This window comes from Petaurus breviceps, unplaced genomic scaffold (genome assembly GCF_028583685.1).
Source record: "Petaurus breviceps papuanus isolate PSGF00001 unplaced genomic scaffold, PetGlider_PUasm1.0 37, whole genome shotgun sequence".
Lineage (NCBI taxonomy): Eukaryota > Metazoa > Chordata > Mammalia > Diprotodontia > Petauridae > Petaurus > Petaurus breviceps.
In genome coordinates, this window is record NW_027186296.1 from 8,792,256 (window position 1) to 8,808,561 (window position 16,306).

General features: G+C 38.0%; 1 protein-coding gene across 1 annotated transcript; it reads left to right on the forward strand.

Annotated features, from left to right (window-relative positions):
- Window positions 1–6,633: 6,633 nt before the first annotated feature.
- On the forward strand, window positions 6,634–15,872 carry OR5AU1 (olfactory receptor family 5 subfamily AU member 1). Its single transcript, XM_069097617.1, is given in 2 exon segments — window positions 6,634–7,544; window positions 15,794–15,872. Coding segments are annotated over 2 exon segments (990 nt in total).
- The last annotated feature ends 434 nt before the right edge of the window (window positions 15,873–16,306 follow it).

Below are 16,306 nucleotides of genomic sequence, written 5' to 3' on the forward strand. Positions count from 1 at the left end.
ATTAAAAATAACTTTGAGATATCATCTCCTACCTCTCAGATTGGCTAAAATGACAGAAGGGGAAAATGACAGATTTTGGAGAGGATTTGGGAAAATTGGGACACTAATACACTATTGGTGGAACTCTGAACTGATCCAACCATTTTGGAGAGCAATCTGGAATTACTCCCAGACAGTTCTAAGACTGTCTATACCCCTTGATCCAGCAATGCCATTATTAAGTCTGTTTCCCAAAGTTATGAGGGATTAAAAAATTTATAGCAGCTCTCTTTATGGTGACGAAGAACTGGAAATTGAGGGGATGCCTATTAGTTGGGAAATGGCTAAACGAGTTGTGGTATATGATTGTGATGGAATACTACTGTGCTGTAAGAAATGATGAACTAGTTGATTTTAGAAAAACATGGAAAAGAATTGCATGAAATAATGAAGAGTGGAATGAACACAACCAAGAACAACATTGTATAAGGTAACAACAAAATTGTTTGAAGAACCACTGTGAATGACTAAACTATTCCAAGGCTTATAAATATTCAGTCAACTACAAAGGACCTATGAAGGAAGATGCTATCCACTTCCAAAGAAAGAACTGACAAATAGAAGCATACATAGTATGTTTTACATACATACATATATGTACACGTGTGTGTGTGCATGTGTGTGAAATGGTGTTTTTCTCTAGAGTGCGGTGAGTATGGAGGGAGGGAAATAATCTAGATCTAAAACATAAGAAAAAATTAATTTAATTTTTTTAAATATAAAGACTTGCATGAAATAATGCAGAGTGAAATAAGCAGAACAAAGAGAACATTGTATAAAATAATAGCAATATTGTTCAAAGGAACTTCCAGAGCTCATCAAATTTACCAAGAACAGTTCTGCATGAAATTACTAGCTGAGCCAGGGCTCTGCATATGAAAATTAAAAATGGGAAATTCATGTGTAGTTGGGAAACACTTTAATTTACTAATGGATAGACTCAAAGATGAAGTGATTTGCCTAAATAATTTTTGGGAATAGAAGTGCAAGCAGAAATAAATTAGTAAATAGCAATTAATGAATTTGTTAATTGTCTTTAGTGTCTTTATTAATGCAATCACAAACACATTGAAGTTTAAAGTATTTTTTTCACACCATAAGTTACAAAGTTGATTCAAGAGTATTTTTCCTTCTGTTTGAGCCAGGTGCCAAAGTTGCCTGTAGCATCACTGAGCCTATCCACAGTTTACTGCTAGTTCTTCCTCAAACTAGAAATGAATTTGGCTCAGGGCATCTTCCATACGTCGAACTTCATTCTCACTTCTATTTTGCCTTTTAGAATCATTCTCTTCTGAGGTGCCACCTCTTCTGTCTAATATTCTCTGATCTGTCCAGTTGAAAGCATTGTCCCCCTCACTAAATTTTCTAAGAGTACTTTGTCTGGATCTTTCAAGTCTTTGCCTGTATCATTCAATACCTTGTATTCTACTTATTTGCTTAGACTTCATACAGTAAAGACCTCCTCACTTCCACCTCCCTATACACAACCTCAGTGTAATATAAGCTACCCAAGGGTCTACCTAAACATAACTAGGTCATGTATTTCATATACAAAATCCCCAGCACAGTGCCTTAACAAATGATAAATGGGGCAACTATATGGTGCAGTAGACAGAACATTGAGCCTGAAATCAGGAAGATCTGAGTTCAAAGCCATCCTTAGACACTTACCATATGACCCTGGGCAAATCATTTAACCTCTCTCTGCCTCAGCTTTCTCATCTGTAAAATGGGTCGGGGGGGGGTGTGAATAGCCCTTACCTTCTAGGTTTGTTGTGAAAATAAAACGAGATATTCATAAAGAATTTAGCACATAGCAAGCACTACATAAATGTTAGCTATTCTTATTATCCACAATGTCTTGCACATAGTGCAATCATATAGTGGATGCAATTTGTCTAAAAAAAATGTCTGGGGATTTCAATGGGCTGCAAACTCAAAATGAGTCAGTAATGTGATGGGGCAGCCAATAAAGCTAATGTCTTCTTGGGTTTCATTAAGTAAGATATAGCTTGTTGTTGTTGTTGTCTGTCTTTCATTCTCAAAGAGGACCAAGACATCAGGAAGGTGATACCATGACTTGCAAATGAATTGGTTTTAAGTGAGGGAGGGCTCTGACAAGTCATCAGCCTCACTTTCTACTTCAGAGTCATCTGGATCCAGCAGCAAGAGATAGATCAGGACAACTGGAGATGGCCCTCAGTAAGATAGAGCTAGATCTCTCTCCAATTCCAATACCTCCCATCCCACCCATCCCTGCTATTGCTCATCCAAATCTGTCTCTGATCTCTCCCTTGGCTGCCCCAGAGCCTAGCTCTGCTGTTATAGTTCTCCCTGATATCTGAGATGCCCCAAAATCCACACAGCAGCTCTTGACCTACTATAGATTGTTGCTGTTGCCAATGTAGGAAATCGCCTTCTTGGTGCTAGGTAGTGAGCACCTTCCTCTCCCTAATTCTTCCCCCCCCTTCCCCCCCCCTCCCCCCCCCCCGCTAACATTCCACATTCCACTCTTTCCTGCTCCTCCTCAATTCCATTTGTAGCTGTAAATGGTAACACAATTCATTCACAACACAATTATTCAGGTAGACAGATGCAGCCACAGCTAAGGTCTGTACATGTTAAGTGACTTTGCCCATGGCACTGATACTAGTTTTTAAACACCAAGGATTTAGAAGTAGAAAAAACCTTTTGGGAGAGCCAAGAATTCTTTGAAAAGTTGTCATTAATACCATTCTTCCCATAAAGAATCCTGAAATCCCAGAGTCAACATATAACAATAGCCAACACATATTGTATATGGTTCTTTAAATTTTTTCAAAGGTTTTTACATATATTATCTTATTTGATACCCTCAACAACCCTGTGTAATGGGTGTTGTCATTATTCCCATTTACAGATGAGGAAATTAAGGCTCAGCAGTATTAAAGTGACTTGCCTAGCATCACAGATTGGAAAGAAGGGAACACCTAGAAATGGGAAAAGAAAGGAATGTCAGATCTGTTTTTAATCTTTGAAAGCAAAACACTATCATAAAGGTGCTTTTTTTCATTTGTCCACATTTAGGCTTCTTGACTCTGATTTGTATACTACTCTGGTATTCATCACATTCCCAAAGTCTTCTGCTTATCCCTTTTCCAACACTGGTGTGGATCTACCCTGAGAAAAAAGAAGATTAGAGAACAACCTCAGAGAAGTTTTGTTTTGAAGACCATTTGGAAATCATTTATCATCTTGGACTGTTCACATCTTCACCTCTTTATCCTGAAGCCATATGTTTCCTTTGAAATCCATTGGGTATATAATGTTTGTTGCCTAAACCTAATGTGCCCTCCCCATCTGCTTTTACTGAAAAGGAAGCAATTGTTGGACTAAAAATTGGTGAGTTGAGTTTGAAATCTTGTGAGAGACATAATTGCTTGAAATAATCCCCAAAAGTCCTCATAGCAGTTACAAGTGCTAATTTGTCTATATTTACAAAGTTAATGTACTACTAGGTTATACCATTTTTTGTTTTTTCTTATTACACTGTATTTTTATTCTTAACTCAACAAACACAAAACATAGCATTTCCACATAGAAAGAAAACAAAATGAAAATTGTGCATGAAACTAAATCTCTGTTTCATACAGCTTATTGTACTTTCAAGCATATAATCAACATAATTTCCAAAGCCGTCTAGCTTGACAGTGTTTTCCTTTAGCATTCCATCTGCTCTCTTCTGTGTATTTTTAAAAATGTTTCAATGACCCTATTTTCTTTCCTTTCTCCTATTTTGGGGTGTTGAAATATGAAAAGTAAAACAGATTCCCACATGGTATGTCTCAAAATGTATGCCTCATTCTGTACCCTTTTTCCATCACCTCTCTGCCAGAAAGTCATCAGGAATAGTGATTGGTCATTGCATTGAACACCATTCTTAAGACTTTCCTAGTTGTTTTTCTTTATAGTGCTGTAATTATATAGATTATTCTCTGGATTCTGGTTACTAAACTCTATATCAGTCCATACAGCTCTTTTCAGGTTTCCCTAAAAAATGTACCTTGGTTATTTTTTATGGTATAATAATATTCCATAACATTCATATACCACAGTTTGTTCAACCATTCCTCTAAATGATGGGCACCTCTTAGTCTCCAGTTCTTTGTTGAGTCCTATTCTTTTACACGAGTCCCTTTCTTCTCTCCTTAATGTCTATACAGTTTAGTGATTTGGAGGTCACACTTCTAAATTACTTTCCAGAATTGTTGGACCAATCACAGTTCTCCCAACAGTGCATTAGCATGCCTGTTCTCCTGTGGTCCCTCCAGCAACTGTTTTGTTTTGGTTTTATTTGTTTGTTTTTGTTTTTTTCAGTTTTTGTCATCTTTAACATTATTTGATGGGTATGAGCTGGGACCTAAGAGTTGTTTTAATTTTAACTTCTTTAATTAGAAATTATTTGGCACATTTTTTCATATGGTTATGAATAACTTGAATTTCTTTCTTTAAGAACTACCTCATGATATTCTTTGAACATTCATCTATTGGAAACTGGCTCTTGGTTTGATATATTTGAATCAGTTTTTTATATGAATAGAAGACCTTTATTAGAGAAATTTGCTGAAAAGATCCCTCCCCCCCCATTTCCTGTTTCCCTTCTAATTTTAACCACATTGGTTTTGTTTGCACAAAATTTTTTTCATTTATGTAATCAAAATTGTTCATTTTATCTTCTGTGATCCTCTCCATCTCTTGTTTGGTCATGAACCTATTTAGTGTAAAAATTATTTTCTTCCTCACTCCTTTTATTTTATTATGTAACTTTTAGTGTCTAAGTTATGTGTCCATTTGAAGCTTATTGTGGTGTGTAATGTGAGGCATTGTTTTAAAACAAACCTGCCAGATTTAAGCCCTTGCATTTTTTGGCCTATTTCCCTTGTTTTTTTCTTTATCTCTAGAGGCCCTTACCACCAGCCATAAGGTGTGACATGTGACAGGTATTATCAAATAGTCTGTTGCCACTTTCAGAGCCCTTTGCTGTCTTAAGGACTTGCAGAAACTCTACCACACTTATTTTCCACTGAAAGTTTGCCAGTGACTGAAGCTCACTTGGTCTCTTCTACTCTTTCCTTGGTTTGTCTTCAAGTAGAGACGTTAAACAGAATATTGAAACCCACTTTCCCATTGAAAAATTAATTTAATAATATTGTTGGAAAATATTTTGTTAGAATATGGAAGAAAACAATACAGAGACTCTGGATCAAATAATCAGAGTTCTTAAGTCCCCAATATGAAGTTATTCCAAGTTTTGTCTTCCCCTAGTGTTTTTTGCTGGTCACAGGACTACAAAGTAGTTCCTATAAGCTGACTCTGTGTGTGTGTGTGTGTGTCTGCCCTTATCTCTGTCTCTCTCTGTGTCTGTCTCTGTCTCCCTCTCTGTCTCTGTCTCTCTCTATGCTCACTCTCTGTGCCTGTCGTTGTCTCTATCTCTGTCTCTTTCTCTCTGTGTCTGTCTCTGTCTCTCTCTCCTTCTTCTTCTCCTTCATACTTCTCTCCTGCTCCCAGAGTAAACCATCCATGCGGCTTCTCAGGCAAGGCAAGGAATAGCCTCTAAGAGTCTATCTTTCACTGCCTCCCATGTCCCCACACAAGATGAGAGGAAAGCTTCTGGAATCCTCCCTATTTCACCAATGCCTCCTCTCTCTTCTCTCTGACTCTTCCATTTGTTCCCTCTTCTACCTTCTAATACCCATCTGGTGCCAGCTTTGCAATCTTTTGTATGACTACTCCCAAGCCATTTTCATTCTCCTAAATCCAGAAAAGAAAAAGAAGGGCTGGAAGATCCCAGCAAGTTTAAGTAACTAAGTAACTATTTTTCATAACATACCCATCCCAATCTTCATTGTGGTAGTTAGGGGTTGTGGTTTTATCATAGAGAGTGACTTTTCATTTTTCCTTTTTTCCACAGACTCTGACAACACATTGACTAGTGTAAAGATTAATCAATGAGCCTACAATAAGTTCTGCTGAGACACTTAGGATCATCCAGGCTCTCATGTTGGCCACTCTTTTGCTCCGCTCTATTCCTTAGCATCAGACCAACTTCCTTATTAAAATTTGGGAAGAATCTGGTGGCATGACATTTAGTGACTGTATTTATGTAACTTCATTTGTGGATGTTTATTTATGTTTCAGCTAGATCTCTCTAAATAAACTGTAAACCCCTGAAAAGCTGAGATAATCTTTCACTGTGCAAGACACAGAGAAGACACTCAAAAAATTATTGATTGACTTATTAGCTTTCCTTGTCAGCCTGTAAATGCTCCAGGGCAGGGCACGGCTGGGTTTCATTTAATGTTTTAAAATTTCCTTTGTATCTTCCCTCAATGGCCAAGCCAGTGTTTGTGCATAGTGGCCATTCAATAAACCCTTCTTAAGTAACTAACCACTGAGGAAAGACCCTCTCATGATTGGTTCTACTGGCAAAGCCTATCTCCAGATGGGACTCAGCCTGATTTGAAATGTGCTCTCTGTGAGCTGACCCAGCCACATTTTTTTCCTTTTCCTTTTTGAATCCAATAAGTTTCTAGGCACCCAAGGCCCTGAAAGGAAATGGTTGGAGTGAACTTAAGCATAACAACATAACTGTTGGGTCTCACCAATGACCCTCAGCTGAAAAAGCTGCTTTGGAGGACGTTTTTGGTCATGTATGTTATCACTCTGGTGGGGAATATGTTCTTCTTGATCCATGTGAGATCAAATCTGCATGCTCCCATGTATTTTTTTCTGAAGAGCCTCTCTGTCTTGGATTTCTGGTATTCCTCAGCTATCATCCTCCAGACTCTGGTGAACTTTTTAGATTAAAAAAAGGTGATTTTCTACCTAGGATGTATAGCCCATGGGTTTGGGGGTTTGGGGAGGGGTGCTAGATTTGCAACAGCAAAGTGCTACCTCAGAGTTGCCATGGCCTATAACCACAATGCCACCATCCATAACCCACTACTCTATCATGTCACCACGTCCAACTCTGTATGTGTCTCCTGGGTTGTTGGCTCCCTTGGTGCTGGTTTTCTCAATTCCCTCATTCATACAAATGGTATGTTTGGCTTAAATTTCTATGAGTTCCATGTAATAACCCTTGTTTTCTGTGATGGACCCCCAACCCAGTCCCTGTCTTGCGAAGACATGTTTCTTTGTAATATCTTGTTCTTTGTCTTTGTAGGCTTCAACCTTCTGAGTTCTACCTTCACCACCTTGGTTTCCTGCCTCTTCCTCTTCCTTACTATCATGAGAATGAATTGTACTGAAGGTAAGTTTAAAGCTTTTTCCACATTTGCCTCCCTTCTCATGGTTGTCTGCCTCATCTGTGGGACAAGTCTCTTCAAGTATCTTCAGTCTGCTTCTAGTTATTCCATGAACCAAGATCATATGGTTGCTGTGTTATACACAGTAGTCATCCCAATGCTGAATCCTCTGATCTATTCTCTGAGGAACAAAGATGTGACAGAGGCTCTATGGAGGGTCTTTTTTTTTTTGGTGAGGCAAATGAGGTTAAATGACTTGCCTAGGGTCACACAGCTAGTGGCAAGTGTCTGAGGCTGGATTTGAACTCAGGTCCTCTTGACTTCAGCTCTCATGCTACGTCCTCTACACTACCTACCTTCCCCTATGGAAGGTCTGGAGAGGGAAACAAGCATAGTTAAGACAATCTCATTGCATTACAACACAGCTCTTCCCTTGGTAGTAGACAAACCTAGAAAATTTTGTTGATGTAGCTCCATTATCAATAGGTGTCTCCTTATGGGTCTCCTTATAGTTTTGGAACTCCCAACTACTATGATAAATGGGAGTATTAGGGGACTCTCACTAAAGACAGGGCTTATGTGAAGAGGATTTGCACCTGATCCAGCTATAGTGATTGACAGTGTTTCAAATGAAAAAGGGTTCAACCATTTTTTTCACATTTTGAACATTTTGCAACCTTTAAGAAGATGAAAAAAAGATCTCTATTTTTTGTAATAAATATATCCCCAAGATTAACTTGAAGCAGACTTTGTTAATACAGAAATGCTCTCCTTTTCACAGTCTCCTTTTTTATTAGGTACTTTATAAAAGATATTTTGTGTTTCTTTTTCTATGTGTAATATTTTTGAATGGCACTGGAATACCATCAACCATATAAGGGACATATTATCTTTATTTGAAAAATGAGGAAACTGAGACTCAGGAAGATTGTAATTTTTGTGCAATGATGTAGTTTGCAAATCTGGAAACAAGGATGTGAACTCAAGTCTTCTGAAATCAGTATTAGTGGTCTCTACATTATCCCTTGCTGCATTTCAAACTCTCAAAATTCCAAAAGCCAGAGTTGTATGATGTTTCATTGTCTTTTGTTGATTTTTTCCCTGACAATATTTTAAAATTATGATTTGAACTTAGGTCGTCTGGCTCCCAGACACACATTCCCTGATTATCTATGACCAAAAAAGAAACAGAAAGCCAAAGTGGTATCTTGTAAAATGGCAGCCCTGGAACTACTGTGATGTTGAACTTGTTGGAAATATGCAATTAAAATCAATCCCAATGCCAAAGAATACTCGGGATCATTATGTAACATGGGTAGAGGGTACATGTGATCCTTGGTGGCTACTCCATGTGACACTTTGGGTACTACTATTATTCTAGTGGCCTTGTTTTCAAGCATGCAGGAAAGTCCTCCATCACTAAATTAACAATCAAAGGAATGTACAATTTTCCCACCAGGTGGAACTCTACTCCACCTAGCAAACAACTGGTCTCCCCTGCACCCCTCTGTCACATGTTCGAAATGAATCTCACATATCAATACTCATATCCTTTGGTCAGTGGTATTAAGCAGTGTGTATGTCTCTGTGTCTCTGTGTGAGTATGTGTGCTTTTAACCCTGGTTTGCTGGATTCAGAAGTTAGCCAGGATAGATGAGGAGATTTGTGTGATAGAAATTGTCATAATTCAAAAATTATAGGAAAATTGCTGAACCCACTTCACTCCCTTCTTGAATTCCCTTTATCAGATGATCATTCTCAATTTTAATTTACTGTTGCATAGTTTATTGAACATAATAAAAACACACAGAAAGTTATTAAGTACTCCTTCATAGAACTCCACCCAATCATTTCCCCAAATGTCCTTCAGCTTACTCTCCCTAGTTTTCCTTTCTGGGGTGCCAAAAGCACAGTCCCAAGGCATTTGGCTCTCAAAGGGCTATAGGAAAGATCAAAGGGAAGGGTTTCATATCTAGAACTTTGCCTCATAGTCAGGTATTTAAGGAAAAAAACCCAGGGGGACTAGAGGGAAGAATATCAGTTTCAGCCTGGAAAGAGTCATAGCAACAGCCAGTATCTCTCTCCCTGTTTATATTGGATTAGTTGAGACTTTGACCTTGAGATCAGTCCTGAATCATTTCTACAAGCTGGCATCGGGCAATTTTGATTCCTCACAAACAGCATCTGATGTCATGACAGACTAAGTCAGAACCTTGTGGTTATCTGCTTTTTCCCTCCAGTTATCTACAATGAAGAGAATATGAGGCACAAAAGTCTGAGTAAAATCTATTTATTAGTGAGGTTAGCAGTTGCCAATAATAGATGTCAGTGGTCCCTCAGTGACCAAAGACACACCTTATATTCAGAATGACTTTTTATATAGTTTGGTGGTTACATAAGGTCCAATGACACAAACTAAACTAAGACTGTGATTGATCTATATTAGAGGCAAGAGTGGGCTTACATTTTGCTGACTTGCAATAGAGGGTCCCCAAAATCTATATAACAGGGAAAACACTGAATTCGTCAACACCCTCTAGAAAGCCATGTGGCAGATGCCACTCAGCACCAGACAGACCCAGTTCAAGGCAAAACATGTCCTGACCAATTTGACTCATCCATCACTTATTTTCCTTATCTCAAAGACAGGACATTTTTGGTTATGTAAGCTTCTTAAAAATTCTACTGCTGAGGCCTGCAGTATTTGATTCAAATGTAATTCATAGCTATTAGTTATAATTATTAACTAAAACTCTTAGCTATTAATCAAGCAATAATCAACAACCAATTTCACACTCTGGCATTGCCAAAGGGAAGTTCCTCTCAAGGACACAAAGGAAACAAGGGAGAAAAAATAATTCTGGATGTCTCCTCCTCTCATAAAACCTTCCCTCTTTTGTGAATATGCACTTGGGGCAGTGTAATGGGAATGTAAATTTGAAGATCTTCCCTGCCCCTAGGCTAAAGTGCACCTGGAGCCTGGGGTGGGAGGCTTGTTTTTCAGTAGATACCTCTTGATTAGCCAGTGAGTCAATAAGGTTGTTACATTCTCTGAGTCAGGAGAAGGCTATATAAGCCCTGATGTGTAGCTTTGTTTTGGGGCTCAATTTGAGAAGTGTTCTGTGATTTGATCTGGATTCTGGGAAGCCGTTGTCCAGAGGGGGGGCCCCCCCCGGCTTTGAAAAACCCAGATGTGGAAACCCAGATGTTGATTTGGTATGGATGTAATGGTTGGACAGTTTGGAAAGCTGTCTACTTGATCTGTTTCTGTCTTGATAATTCTGTCTGTGTGCTTTGAAGTTCGGGGTGCTGACCTTTTTCCCCTGAACTAGACTATAAACGATACATGTCTGACTGATTAAAGTAAGCTTGTTAACCCATTTTGAGTTGCTTTCCTTTATCAAAGAAGATCCAAGAACCTGTGCTGGCAGCTACCCTGGGAACGCTGGGGTGCTTGCTGCTACAGGCAGTCGCAGTGTTTCCCAGTGAGTGGTAAGAGAAGCATGATGATCACTAGAAGCATTCTGTTATCCTGCTTTATATTCCCAAATTCCCATTACTCTAAATCCTAGATGAACAAAAATTTGATAGAAGTGTGTGGCATGAGCACTGATTACATCACTCACTCAGCCAAACATTTTGCAGTCCATACAAAATCATTCAAGATATACACAAAGCATGTAGAAGTATACATGATGTACATTATAACAAACATCAACTTCCCATTCATCCAAAATATTTATACCAGCATCACAGGTACTCCAACCATTTTACCATTTATATGACAATCATATTAACATAATATATAGCAACCATTATGAAAAGCAATTTTGAACTATGCCCAGATTACCAAAGTGTACACATCCTTTTTCCCCAGAAATGTCACTACAAGACCTATACTCTAAAAGAATCAAAAACAGAAGAAAATAATTTGTGTATACAAAAATATTTATAGCAACTCTTTTCAAGTTAGCCAAAAATTGGAAACAAAGGGGCTCCTCTTATTAGAAAATAGCTAAAAAATGATAGCATATGAATATAATGAAATATTATTATGCCATAAGAAATTATGAAATATAAATTTCAGAGGAAACTGAGATCTTTATGATCTGATACAGACAGAAATGAAGGGAAGTAGAACAATTTATTCAGTGATAATATTATAGAGAAAACAGCTATGAAAGACTATAAAACATGATATATCACAAGTCCAAAAAAAGAAGATGAAACATATCACTTGCATGATGGACTTAAAGAGAGAGAGATACATTTTTGGACATGGTTTATGTTGGAATTTTGGTTTGTCAGACTAGGTAGATATGTACAGAGAGCTTTGCTTTTTGGGTTTGTTTGGAGAGACAGGCTAATTTTAAAAAACTTGTTACTTAACAAGTAAAAAATTAAAATAAAGATAAAAAATATATACTATGCAATAAACATAGCACAATATAAAACATTAGTTGATATACATTGTCAATTTCTTTACATTGCTTCATTGTTTAAAGTAAATACAGACGTATTATGTCTATGCATAGCAATGGTACATACCCTTAATACATGAGCAAATAAAACAAAATAAAACATAGCTAAAATACCTACATAGAAATGATACATGCCTAACTTTACTGTGAAAGTATTGTGGAACTAGTTTCTTCTTATAATATTTTATATTGGGATTCATTTAACCCATAATAATTTTTATTATATTAGAAGTTTTCTCTTTAATCATGTCTTTAGCTTGAGTTACTGGGCTTGGACTTTGTGCCAGGGCCAAGTCATGCCCCCCCCCCAAAAAAAATCTTTTATAGGGTCATATATAGCATGTAGAAGCAGTAGTGTTGTCTGACAATTTGTGTGATCTTTTCTACTAATTTTCCAGCAACATCATGTTAGTCTGGGGTGGGGGAGAAAGAAAAGAAAAAATAAAGAAAGGAAAAAGTTTTAAGAGAAAAATAAGCTAGTCAGGTCACTAGTCAGATAATTCTAACTTTATGAATTACTGTCTCTTCTTCACCTATACTTGAGCTGGTTGATACTATATGATGGCTATAAGTGTCCTCAGACTAACATGATTTAGCCCCTTCAAGTTGCACTAATGTATTTACTTTTCTAGGTTTCTCTTGTCATGTATGTGAGCATTTCAAACATTCTACCCAGCAGCATCTCACTCTGAGAATGGAGTGGGACACAGAATCTGTGCCTAGCCATCCCGTCCAAGACTGTGGGAGGGCATATGACTTGTCCTTGACAAAAAGTTCAAATCCAATAACACAGGCTAAAGATATGAGTAAACAGAGGAAAGTAATAAATTTCATGGATTAAGGGAATCCAATGTAATATACCAGAAAAAGAGACAACTCTACAATAATTGCAGTAGAATCCCACAAAAAAAAAATGGATTAATCATAAGCACACCAAAAATTGACAGGAAAAAAATGATGGAAGAGCTGAAATAAGATATAGAGAAATAAATTAGAACACTTGGAAGAAAAATAACAGCTAATAATAGAAGGTAGCAAGCCCTAACCACATAGTGGACACTGAAAAGAAGAATGGCATTAATCAAACTCACTGGTTCAATGATATAACAAGAACATTAAAACAAAGTCCAAACATTGCAAAATTAAAACACATCCACACTCAAAAACAAATGACCCTGAAAATAGGATAAGGAGAGATAATTTAAGAATCCTTATACTCCTTAAAAACTATAACCAAATATAAAAATCTGTATACATCTCAAAAATAATAAAAGAAAGCTGTCCCCAAAAACTATTAAACCAGAGGACAAAATGAAAATAGACAGAATCTATAAGCCACCACCTGAAAGAAACCCCAAATTGATCACACCTAGAAATGTCATAGTCAAAACCCAGAGTGAAAAAATTACTACTAACAGCCAAGAAGAAGAAAAAAATTTGGGGGTGGAGTCAAGATGGCGAAGTAGAAACAGGACTTCCGTGGGGCTCCAGCTTCCACCTCCCCCAATTCATGTAAAAGGGGACTCTGAAAAAACTTTGGAGCTACAGAACCTACAAAATGGCACAGAGAAGCTAACCTCTCATGGAGGACAGCCTGGCATGCCATCAGGAATCGGCCAGCACAGCGCTCTGAGAGCTGACCCCAGCCTGTGCAAGCCTGAGGTTTTAGCTCCAGGGCAGGCCTGACCAGCCGCTGGCTGGAGGGACTTCAGATCACCAGCAGCTATGGAAGTTTCCAGAATTATCAATACATAGATGCTAAGGACAAAGTGAGAGGTCAGTGCAGTGTGGACTTTGGGATCCAGTATTAGGGAGTGCATTGGCTTTTGCCCCCAGAGCAAGAAGCTGCTGAGGAGCAGCAGCCATGTAGCTGCCCCCACATGGCAGCTTCAGTTCCTGGCCTGCAGAATGTAGGGGGACCAAGCAACGAGTCTGAGGGATAATCACTCTTGTTTTAACCTGCTTGGATCTGGATTGCGGTCTAGGGTGGAGGTCCTGAGGTGTGCGACAAGCTTGCCAGAGTGTGTGGAGGCTTCAGAGAGGGCACCCAACTAATATCTTTGGCAGCTGAGAAAACCTCAGCATTTGGGATGAGTTCCCCTGTCCCCTGTGGCAAAAAGCCCAGGGGTCAAATGACTGAGTGGCAAAATGAGCAGGCAAAGGAAGAAAAATAAACACAGTACCCCAACTTTACACTCCTATTTTGGTGACAAAAAGGATCAAAGAATGGAACAGGAGGAAGACAGTGAAGTCAGAACTCCTGCACCAAAAGCTTCAAAGAAAAATACAAGCTGGTTACAGGCCATAGAGGAGCTTAAGAAGCAAATAAGAGAAGTGAAGAAAAATTGGGAAGAGAAATGAGAATGATGCAAGAAAATTATGAGAGTCAATAGCCTGACTGAGGAAAATAACACCTTAAAAAATAGACTAACTCAAATGGCAAAAGAGGCTCAAAAAGGCAATGAGGAGAAGAATGACTTAAAAAGCTGAATTTGCCAGATGGAAAAAGAATCTCAAAAGCTCACTGAGGAGAATCATTCCTTCAGAATTAAATTGGAACAAATGGAAGCTAGTGACTTTATGAGAAATCAAGATGCTGTTAAACAGATCCAAACAAATGAAAGAATAGAAGGCAAAGTGAAATATCTCATGGGAAAAACCACTGACCTGGAAAATAGATGCAGGAGAGATAATTTAAAAATTATTGGACTACCTGAAAGCCATGATCAAAGAAAGAACCTAGAAATCATCCTCCAAGAAATTCTCAAGGAAAACTGCCCTGATGGCAAAATAGAGGTTGAAAGAATCTACCAATCAGGACCAATTTAATAGGAAGGGATGAAACTTAAAAGGTGAAATTAAGAGGTGAGAGAGGAATATAACAAGAGGAGATGGGAAGAGTCAGAATGGGGTAAACTATCTCATATAGAAGAGGCAAGGGAAAATGGTTACAATGGAGGGGAAGAACAGGAAAGCAAAAAGGCAAAACCTTATTCTCATTGAATTTGGCTTAGGGAGGGAATGACATACACATCAAATAGGGTATCTCACTCTACAAGAGAGTAGGGGGAAAGGAGTTGGGAGGGGGGATGATGGAAGGGAGGTCAGGTGGGGAGGAGGGAAGTTGGAAGCACCCACTTTTGAAAAGGGACAGGATCAAAGTAGAGAATAGAACAAGTGGGAGGTGGGATAGGAGGGAGGGAAATACAGTCAGTCTTTTACAATATATCTACTATGGTAATGTTTTGCATAGCTACACATGTACAACCTATACTGAATTGCTTATCTTCCCAGTAAGGGTGGGTGACAAGGGAGGAAGGGAATGAATCTGGAATTCAAAGTTTTAAAATAAAATGTTTAAAAAAAAAATATATATATATATATATATACTATTATTAATACTATTTTACATGTAATTGAGAAATAAGATATACAGGCACTGGGGAATAGAGATCCACCATGTCCTACTGGAAAAGTCAAAGGGGGTACAGGAGAAGATATGAGAGAGAGCAGATTGGAGGAGGAGATATCCTACAGGACCACTATTTTGGGGCGGTGGGCAGGGGAAAAACGGGGGGAAAATTTGTAACTCAAAATCTGGTGGAAATGAATGATGTAAACCAGAAGTTAATAAAGCATTTGAAAAAAAAATTAAAAAAGAAGGAAACAACTTTCAAGGAACCAGTCAGAACCACAAATTTATGCTAGAATTATTATAAAGGTAAAAGAAAATTTGGACAATAATAAACCAAAAGGCAAAAGACAAAAAGGTTCATACCAATAATAATGTATCATGTAAAAGTGTATACAGTATTATAGAGGAGAAAATGGACCTTTAATAGAATAGATAATTTCCAGCATTCCTCTTGAGAAGCCCAGAATTAGGTAGAATCTTTGAAATGAAAACATAGAAGACAAAAGAAACCAACAAAGATAAATGCATTTAATGAATTTCAAGTTTAATGATTATCAAATTTTTAGATCTTAATGGGGAAGAAAGACCCTTTCAGGTCCAAAAGGGGGGCAAAGAAAAGCAAACTCAAAAGGTTTCAAAAAGTACACTTGAATTATAAGGAGTGACACAAATTTAAAATGATGGGCTGGAGTCAAACCTATTATGACTCATATAAATCAAAAATAAAATAGTAATCATGCTATTAGTCAGCATAGTAGTCATGGTTTCAGACAAAACAATATTAAAAACAGATATGATTAAAAGATAAGAAAGAAAATTCCAAAGTTTTAAGAACAAAAACTCAAAAATCTGGCCTCAGACACTCAGTAGCTGTGCAACCTTGGGCAAGTCACTTAACCCTGTTTGCCTCAGTTTCCTCATCTGCAACTGTGGTTGATCAGACCAATCCAAGCTTGGAATGCTCTATCACAGGTTGGGCACAGATAGTCCATGTGAACATTTGGGCTGGATTCTCTAAATGTGCCCATGTCCCATTTCTTTTGAGCTACTTCAATTCTGCTCTGCTCACAGAGCACACAACACCT